This window comes from Eptesicus fuscus, chromosome 10, assembly GCF_027574615.1.
Source record: "Eptesicus fuscus isolate TK198812 chromosome 10, DD_ASM_mEF_20220401, whole genome shotgun sequence".
NCBI classification, from domain to species: Eukaryota; Metazoa; Chordata; class Mammalia; order Chiroptera; family Vespertilionidae; genus Eptesicus; species Eptesicus fuscus.
The window spans coordinates 10,012,847-10,023,213 of NC_072482.1; the positions used below are offsets into that span (position 1 = coordinate 10,012,847).

A 10,367-nucleotide genomic window follows, 5' to 3' on the forward strand; every position below is an offset into this window, starting at 1 on the left:
GCAAAATTGCCTACACATCCCCCCTTAACAATCCCCTACTTAAACCAGTCAGGGCTTTCTTTGGTGCAACACAAATCCAATTACCCTAAACGAAAAGTGAATGTTACTGATTTCAGGAAGGGCATAGGTATAGCTGGGGAAGATTGGAAGCAAGATGACATGATTTCTCTGGAACATTCGTGCTGCTTCTCTCCATTGCTTTAAGTGTCAAATTCATTCTCTCCGATGGAAGACTGACTTTCTCCCGCTGGTGGAGGACATGGTTCCTAACTGCTTTATGCTCATCTCTTGCAAATGTCACTACCAGAAAGGAATAGGCTCTTCTCAATCAAGATTCAATTACACAACAGTAAGGAATGACACTTGCAGAAGATGGACATATGACCAAAGTAGGGCCAATCATTACTGTTGTCAAGGGACCAGGTACCTTGATTGGTCTCTTTTGGGTCACGTGTGCAACCATAGCCTATGATTGACAGCCACCCACTCAAACTGCATGATTGGAGTAGGGAAGGAGAATTTTTCAAAAAGAAAGTACTCTTACCAAAGGAAAATGATAGTTGGAGAGGAAAACGGTGCTGGGCAAGCAATATTGAATGTTTGTTTCCCAGCCCCCCCGGCACACAAAGGACACATTTACAAGAAATGAAAGCAGAATTACACTTGTATGTGTATTACTCACCAGGTTAATGACATGTAGCTCTCAACGCAGAGCTCCTAATTATGCACAAGACTTGGGTTAAGCCTTGGGTCTGAGGCTTACGCAGGGTTGCTACCTACCTCCCAAACTCAAAAGTCAGATCAGTACCCAACATGCTTAGGAAAAAAGAGCAGAGCTTCAAATGCAAGGAGAAAGAAATTGGTGAAGTCACCCACACAATACGGACTGGGAAGCTTTCTCTCATTCTAACTGACAGAATCAATACCCTGAGTCAGGAAGCCCCAGGAGGCTTAGCTCTGCCCCAACTAGTAAATGAGACCCAATCCATATCACAGCAATGGCTGGCTAGCAGGTCCTCTCCGGGTGGTGAGTAGGAGTTAGGAAGGGGCGGGTTGATTGGCGGAAGTGCTTTCTCCTTTACATCTACCCCTTTGTGATGTGGTGGCCAGTGGACTCAAGCTTATGGTCCTGAGCTGGATGGTGAATGCCTTGGGGGCAGGGCTTCTGCCCAAGCTTCCTGTGACTGCCACTGTGACAGCACAATGCCTGCCTGCAGAGGCAGGCACTCAGGAAATATCATTGGACAGAAGGATTCAGAGCAAACTGCTACCCAGAATGTCAGCTGCCAAGGGGTTCCGGTGGAACTGAGGGGCACATAGTTGGTGCCTGGGAGCTGGCCTATCTGGCCACTCTCTCCAGTGGGCAGGAAGTTCACTGGGGCCCCCTTCTGTGCAACCCCTTCTGCCAACTGGGGCACCTCAGCTCAGCCCAGAGTAGAGGTGTCAGGAAATACCTCTCTACCCAAGCTTCCTCTCCCAGTTCCCAAACTTAGAGGCCCAGCATAGGGCCTAGAATTCACTCAGGCTTGGTGGCTGTTTGTTCAACAGTCAATCAATCAGCATGGATCACCGAAGCCGATCTCGCAGCAGAGGCCTGAGCCGAATCCCTGGGACTCAGTCCCGAACCCCCAGTGCCCCACTCCCCTTGCATGTGGAACAGGAGGCCAGGGAAGGAGAAGAATGGGAGCAGGGAGAGCTCGCTCGTCAGAGGACTGCTACCAACATGCCCTTGGAAAGTGAAGAGTTGGCAGACAACGTTATGATTTCCAAGCCAGCACCTTATTGGGAAGGAACCGCTGTGATAAATGGAGACTTTAAGGAGCTCAAGTTAACTGATTATCGTGGAAAATACCTGGTTTTTTTCTTCTACCCACTTGATTTCACTTTTGTGTGTCCAACTGAAATTATCGCCTTTGGTGATAGAATTGAAGAATTCAGATCCATAAACACGGAAGTGGTGGCCTGCTCTGTTGATTCACAGTTTGCCCATTTGGCCTGGATTAACACCCCTAGAAGGCAAGGAGGACTTGGGGCAATAAAGATTCCACTTCTTTCAGATTTGACACATCAGATCACAAAGGACTATGGCGTATATCTGGAAGACTCAGGCCACAGTCTTAGAGGTCTCTTCATTATCGATGACAAAGGGATCCTAAGACAGATGACTCTGAATGACCTTCCTGTGGGTAGATCGGTGGATGAGACACTGCGCTTGGTCCAAGCATTCCAGTACACCGACAAACATGGAGAAGTCTGCCCTGCTGGCTGGAAACCTGGTAGTGAAACAATAATTCCAGATCCAGCTGGAAAACTGAAGTATTTTGACAAACTGAACTGAAAATACTTCCTCAGGCTATGATGCTTGAACGCTTTCAATAAAGCACAATTAAAAAAAAAAGTTTAAGGTCCTTACTCAAATTTATGGCCAACCAGGAAGGACATAATACCCTTTAGTGAAGGAGACCATCAATCATCAAGGAAACCCCGGAGGCTACCCTAATATTTTCCACTAATTTTTATAAATTCCTGGGACCAGAGAAATGGGCAGTTCTACTTCTGACTCTAGAAACTTCTAAAATGGACAGAAGAAGACATTTAGTTCAAGGTCACAGGCTTACCAAATATTGACTTCCTATTTTATTTCTCAACCCAAATAATTCCTAGTTTTATAGAAAAACTCGAGGCCCAGTGCATGAAATCTGTATAGTCAGGGGAGAGGGGGAGGTGGGGGGGGGGGAGGAGGGGTCCCTCAGCCCAGCCTGTGTCCTCTCAAAGTCCGGGAGCCCTTGGGGAATGTCCAGCAGTCAGACATCCTTAGTGCTGCTGAGGCGGGAGAGGCCCCCACCACTGCCTCTGTGCTCACCAGCCATGAGTCCGGCTTCTGGCTGAGCTGTGCTCCCCCTGTGGGAGCACACCAACCACCAGGGTGCAGCTCCTGCATTGAGCAGGATTGGGCTGAAACCAGCTCTTCGACTTCTCCCTAGGGCACAGGCTAGGCCGAGGGACCCCACCAGTGCATGCTTGGAGTAGGGGAGGGATGCAGAAGGTTGGCCCACAGGGGAGGGACTATGGGAGGGCTCCAGGGCGTGTCCAGCCCATCTGGCTCAGTCCTGATCTCCAGACCCCAGCAGCAAGCTAACCTACCAGTTGGAGCGTCTGCCTCCTGGTGGTCAGTGCACGTCATAGCGAGCAGTTGAGTGGCCTTAGCATATTATTAGCATATTATGCTTTGATTGATTGACCAGACGACCAGATGACCAGACACTTATTGCATATTAGGCTTTTATTATATAGGATGTTGTTCACCAGAGCAGTATACATGTGAGTAGCATATGCATAATGCCTACGATATAAAAAATGTCCCAAATTGAACCATATGAATCTCCCCTTATTAAATTCTCTCAGAGATATTTAAGTTTAGTACAAACTCTTTTTTTGTTATCATGGAGAAAATAAAATCTCTCTTCCCTTGGGGAAATTAAAGTCCTAGAGGAATTGGAGATCAGAAGTCTCACTGTAATTTTCTCATTCTGCCCAGTCCTAGCTAGATACAGTCTGACTGTGCTGATTGTGTTTACTTCCCTGAGCATCTCTATCTCCCCCCTCACCTTTCTCAGATCCTTGCCCTTCTCTCTGCCCTGGGAGGCTGGTCCCTGGGAACTGTATTATTGAAGAGCTCCCTCACTAATTGGTTTCTTGTCCTGTTCAGCCAATGAGAGCCATTAATAGGAGATTGGTAGGTTGAAAATATTTCTTCCCGTTTCCTCCCCACTTTGGGACACACTTCAGGCAGTGACCGTGTACTTGAATAACTACAGATTTTGTCTAGTAGCCCTTTCTCCCCAGTTCTAGCTCTCACTGTGCTAAGATAGCACTTTTCTCTCTCTCTCTCTTTTTTTCTTCTTATTAGTTAAGGGTATTACCAGGTTTCTGCTGTTACCAGCCATGGGTGCAACAACCATGCTGATTCCCTTAATTCTGTCCAAACCTCTGAAAGTCCTTTAATTAAGGCATCTTCCTTTGAAACATCAGAGTTGCATCCTGTTTCCTGCTGTGACCTTGACTTCACACTGAAATACCTGGCACCAGACAGCCTGGGTAAAGTGGTCCCTCTCCAACAGCAGCAATCTGATGTCTTCCACCAGAGTGGATAGAATCACTTCAGCACCTGCACTGCTGAAATAATTCCAACTTCAAGTCTCATCTGTTCCACTTTTCCAAAGTTCCAAAGGGTAGGAGGACATATGGAAGCCATAGCACCAATCCTAGACTCATACCATTTAGTTACAACAATAGCATTTTCTAAACAGGAGTGATGTTTCCAGACACAGTGCTATTACAGTCTCCAGCCCCACATTGCTGCTGCCAGCTGTCGACACTAACACAGAGGAAGTGCTATCTGGGGGGAGTAAGGTAGGCAAGAAAGCAAAAGAGAAGAGAAAATCTGCATTTCAGCTTCACTGGGATGCCAGTGGGGATCATCAACAAGCTATCTATCAAATGCCCATCTTCTCCATCCCAGGTACAGAAAAGGACTCTACTTCCTGCTCTCTTGTGGTTGGGTGGGGTCTTATTGCATAATTCAGCTAGAGAATCATGAGTAGAAATGATGGGAAATGTGTGTCTATTTGTGGGTGAACATTTAACACCTGGCACGTGACTCCCCAGAGCCCTCTTTCCTTCTGCCAAATGGTGGACAAATGCCAGGGCCCCTGAGTGACTGTGATGAGCAGAGCACTTTGTTTAATCCGTTCTGAACATGAAGTACGAGAGAACAATCCTTGAGCCACCAAAACATGGGGATTGTGTGTTATAAACCACACAATAAATATTTGTGATGAAAATATTTTTAACATCATAGAAGCCCAATGAACTCAATGATCTTTACCACTTGCTTCCTTCCTAAGCCCTGCAGAAGCCCAACTTAAACTACAAAACCCATGCCTAACGTATGCTTCAAAAACCTAGTGAAATGCATTAGGACCTCCCCACTCTCTAAAATGTTGTTCTTTAGGTCCCCTAGGGCTGGTTGATTTTATTACCCCAAAGGCAGCACTCAAATCCCTTTCCTCCACCAGTTTTTCTGCAGCATCAGTTCCCATGAAGAAGAAAAGAAAAAAAAAATCCTGAGCAGCATTTGAGAATGAGTCTTCGAGATGAGGGAGGAGGAGTTGTGATAGCAGAAGCTCTTCTACCCAAAGATTAAAGGGCTCCTTTTTAAATTGCATTTGCTCTGCCCAGGCAAGAGCCCTGCCCTCAATATTTGGAGTGAGGTTACCCAGCTGAGACTTCTTATATGCGCAGCCACTTCCGCAATCTAATGTTAATGTCCCAGAGTGAGTCTCCCTGGGTCCAAGGAAAGGAATTTCTAAGGCAGGCCAAGAAAAAAAATCCAAACTTATTTTAAAATCCCGAACCAGTGATACACAAGAGAGCTCAACTTTCTATTACAGTGCTTGGCTCCCAAATTCTGTGAATGTACTCACTTGATCTACCATGACTACCCAAGTGTTATTAGTAGAAGGGGAGGAGTTTAATAGCATTTGATGGTATTTCTATGGGACTCCAGAATGTCAGTCATCCCTCCAGTTCACAGTGCTTAGAGAAGCACAGGAACAGGAGCTGAATTAGAAAGCAATCACTGCTTGATAATTCGCTAGGCTAGGACCACCTCCTTTTGATATTTAGTCTTTGATAAAGCTAGGTAGGAGGTCTAAGAAGGTAGAGTTGCCAGCTTCCAGTGGGGCTCGAAAAGATTCCCACCTCATAGTATTCACGCTCTTGTGTAGTCCCCTCCCACTTTGTATCAGGGTTGATCTGTGTGACCACGCAGAAGTGATGGCATGCCGCTTATGGAACTAGATTACAGAAGACACAGCAGTTGCTCTTTTGGGTTCTCTCTCCCTCGTTGATCCCTGGGATCTACCTCTTGGCGCTGGGAAAAGCCAGTTGCCATGTGTTTTGAACACTCAGGGAGCCCCGGTGGAGAGGCCCAGAAGCCCTCATTCCAACCGCCTAGTAGGAACCAAGGCCCGCCAACACCCAGGTGAGTGAGCTTGGGAGTAGATCTTCTAGCCCCAGACACCTGATGCTCAAGACAACAGGTTGACTGCAGCCCCTAGAGCCAGAATCACCATACTAAACCACTCCTGAATTCTTGACCCTTAAAACTGTGGAAAATAATGTTTCTTTTAAGATGCAGATTATGGAGGGCTTTATTACATATCAATAGATAATTAATAAAAGGCCAATGGCTCTGTGAATCATGGAACCTCCCCAAATTTCTGGTGACCTGCATTGTACCTGAACTTGAAACAACATTCAGCCTCTAGGGTATGCATTCTGGGGTTGACGTCCAGGGCCGTGGGCACTATAAAGGCCAAGTGACCAACGCTTTCTTTTGGAGGGAGCAGAGGGGCAAGGAAATAGGGAGGAAATAGGTATAGAAACATATTTATGATGGAGACAATGGGCTTGAGATTTATTTTCACTTTCACACATGTCTCAGTTAATTATCTGTGTAATTTTGTTGTTGGCTGAGCTGGGCTTGGCTCATTGTACAGGCAACGCCTCCACTTCCTTGTTCCCAAATACACCTGCTTGTGTGCATAGATATAGGATGTGAGGCTTTGCTTTGGAACTGGGGTAGCTGGTTGGTTGGAGAGGAAAGCCCAGGAAGCAGGGTAAACTAGGATAGTAAGAGGTCTGAGTTCTGTCTATCCCAATAGTGAGTGAGAGAGGCTAGACCTGCTCCTCAGGAGAGACTGTGGTACACAGAGTGAGGCTCTGAGCCCAAGGAGAACCACTCTGGAGTTGAAGAAGAAGCTTGTCTCCCTCTTCCTGCTATAACCCAGGAACTCAATTATCTCCAGGATGGAAAAACCAGCTGCACGCCCTGCATGCGTACCAATGAGGTGATGTTGAAGCATAGTAATCCCTCCTTTGGAAAACTGCTGTTTGAACTACTCTGTTATTCTTAGTCTCCTATTCTGTAGGTCAACTCTGTTATTTTTAGACTGTAAAATAACTTTTTTTTTTTGCTTGAATAGAAAAGATAAACTTAATTGTCTGACCTTGCAAGCTAGCCATCTAACTGATACACTGATATTGATGCCAATGTCTGTATAGATATGATACTCAAGGCTACAGGTGTTTGTTAGATATGATATGTACTCAAGTTTACACATTGTCTGTAAAAATAACTTACACAAGGACCTAAAAAAAGATATAAAAAGAGAATGCTTCCTCCTTTGGGTGTTCAGAATTTGACAGAGGTAATCTGCACACAATAAAAATGACTCCTAACTAATTGGCTCATTAAGGCATCTTGTCTAGCTTGTTGATTTGCTGTACAACAATGTGCCCCTGTTACCCTGCAGACAAAGATAGGATCAGGCTGGATTAAGTAACCAGAAGCAGAGCAGCTGAGACCCACCTTGATTTAAATCCCACCTTTAAAATATTTGGAGTGGTTTCTGTTTTCTTAACTGGACCTTAACTAACACAGGCCCCATCACCTAGGAAATCTGAAGAGGAGGAAGATGAGGGAGAGAATAAACATGGCGTTTCATTTCTTCACACCAATTCTGACACCAACTGGGTATCTAACAATTCAATTCAATTCAATTCAATTCAATTCAATTCAATTCAATTCAATTCAATTCAGACACTAAAAGCCAAATGAAAGATGTATAGGGCTAGGTATGGGGTGAAGGTGTCCCAGAACTTCCATGCCTTCTCCAGGTGTGCCCCCCTCCTGAAGCATCCATCTTGTATGAAAACTGCTGTTTGAAATTTTAACCCTGCTATTTTGCTTCTGTAAATTAAACCTTCCCCAGACAAGGTTATCAGTGCTGGCGCCAGGCCAGGCCTCTGGCTGAGGTCTCAAGGCCCCAGTACATACGGGCTCTTTAAGAACTTGCAAAAGGGGCCGGAAACACTCCATATTTGAGAGACAAAGAAGGTAAAATCCTATAAATAGGGAGAATTCCTGCATGTTGGGGCCCAGAATTTGAGATACATTTTCCTCTGGACCGGCGCGTAATAAATGTAACTCCATCTCTCTAAGTATCGCTTTGTTCTTCTTCGGTTTTCTGTAACACTCCCAACACTTCAATGTGTTCACCACTGGTAAGATCCTGAACTTCATCATTTAGGGCTTTTTTACAGAGGTTTCATTATATAGGCAATTTTGATGAAATCGTTGGCCATTGGTGATTAACCTCAATCCCAGTCCCTCCCTTTCCCTGGAGGTTGAGGGGTGGAGCTAAAATCTTTAATCTAATTATGTGTTAAAAGCCTGTGGTTTGTGTGACAACCAGCCCCATTCTGAAGCTATCTAGTGGCACCCCTCAACCATAAGGCATCTCATTAGCATACAAAAGACAGTAAATTCCAAGGGTTTGCGAAGTTCTGTGCCAGGGACCTGAGACAGAGATCAAGTATATATATTTTTATTATACCACATGAGACTCTAGAATAAAACGACAGAGAATTGGAGCAACTTTTGAATGTCACTAGAAGCATACACTGCCTGGAGTCTCCAAAATGGGTGCACCAGGTTGCAGGCCTATGTCCCACAGATCAGCTCTCTCATCCCATGGAGGAGAGGGAGCCCAAAATGGAAAATGTTTTCAGAAAGGAGTCACTTCAGGCAGAACTGAACACATTCAAAATTGCTTTGCACTGTCTGCTTGGGGTTTGTTTCAAGCAATGTCCCAGGTTACGGTTTCCTTTGCACCAGGCCAGACCTAAGGTATAGAAAGAATGCAGACTCTGTTACCTTGAATATTTAATCATTTTCATGGGGAGTTTTAAAGCATAAAGAAAAAATGAGAAAGTGAAACACAGGAAGCAAACAATTCTTTGCTCCAGGGAAAATCAGACTACACATACTTTGATTTCAGTGCAATTGAATTACCTTTGCAATTTAGCAAGCAGCCCAGGAAACCTATGATTTTCCCTTAAAAATGTGGCTTTATTTTCCCCCACTTCATATTAATTTTTTAAAACCTTAAGTTGAAAGCTCTATTACCAACCAAAACCTGGTTATGGCTCCTCGGTACATTTGATTGTATGAAAGTGATTTCATTGGGTTTCTCATGTGACTATATCGTACATTTGGAGAACCAAATTTGTATTGGCCTCATCCTTCCCTGGGAGTGGGGCTGTCTTCATCTGAAGATAAGGTGGGGTGCACTGAAGTGAAGGGAAATAACTGAAGCTATTTCACTTACTTTAGCAATTTTCTGCAAAACCAAATATCCTGGAAGCAAACAAAATAATGGTTCCTGAGACTTGCCCTATAGTGTTCTATTGCACACGATCTCAAAAAATAAAATGAATCAATAAACGAGAGTTACTTTTTTATATTCTTATGGGGGAAAATGTACAAAGCTGTGGTAATATATATACTTACAAGCCCCAAAACGTGCCTATTACAGATGGTAATGTTTACATAAACTTGCCAATGTTGAGATAAGTCAAGCGTACTTCAATCTTGTACAATTTGTGTAGAGACAAAGTTTTATATGTAATTCTTTTACTTATTTAAAAGCCTGTGGTTAAAAAAAATATGTGGTTTGGAAGAATTTTAATTCTTGTTTGGGTATTTATTTATTTACATTTTTGCCCCCGTCCTCCAATAAATATTGCTCTGATTGTTTATAAAAAGACTGGTTAGGACATTGAAATATTGAAATGTTTTTAGGAATTAAAGAAAAAAAAGTGTAGTGTAAGTTCATATAAAAACTACAAGTCAGGCAATAGGGATGATGGTACATTTGGGTCACACACATCTGATTCTTTATCAGAGATGTTATATTAAATGTTTATTGGGTATTGGCGCTGAAAATTCAAGAATGTTGTATTGAGTAAAAAAAAAAAAGAAGAAGAAAGAAAGAAAAAGAAACCTCAGTTTAATCAATTGTTTGGTAACAATTTTTATTTTATAGGATTCAGTTTCCTCCTGTGTAAATTGGTAGTTATAGATAAAATTTCTAAGGCCAGTAGGGCTTGTTTTTTAAAAAACTCATTAAAGATTAGACACTTCAGTTTCACAATCCACCATTTAAACAGTGTCATCTCTATTAGCTGTAGGTCAGGTCACTGTTCTTGTTATAGAAGACCGGAGAAAAACCAAGCAACACTTAGAGAAAAGGAATTACACAGCTTTATTACGCCGGTGGACTCAGAGGCGTTGCCTCTCAAAGTCTGAGCAAAGCAATCTGGTGGAAGCTTTTCCTTTATATCTTTTTGGCTTCTTTGTCCCCCAAATATGGATGGGACTTCTGGATCTTTTGGGGGCTTTTCAAAAAGCCTGTGTGTGGGGATGGGGGTCGTGAGACCATAACTAAGGTCTGGCGCCA

General features: G+C 43.8%; 1 protein-coding gene across 1 annotated transcript; it reads left to right on the plus strand.

Moving 5' to 3' along the window:
- Window positions 1–1,258: 1,258 nt before the first annotated feature.
- Window positions 1,259–2,414, plus strand: LOC103295555 (peroxiredoxin-4-like). Its single transcript, XM_054722163.1, has one exon. It carries the CDS (start codon window positions 1,562–1,564, stop codon window positions 2,336–2,338), a length of 777 nt encoding a protein of 258 aa, XP_054578138.1. The 5' UTR covers window positions 1,259–1,561; the 3' UTR covers window positions 2,339–2,414.
- Window positions 2,415–10,367: the final 7,953 nt, after the last annotated feature.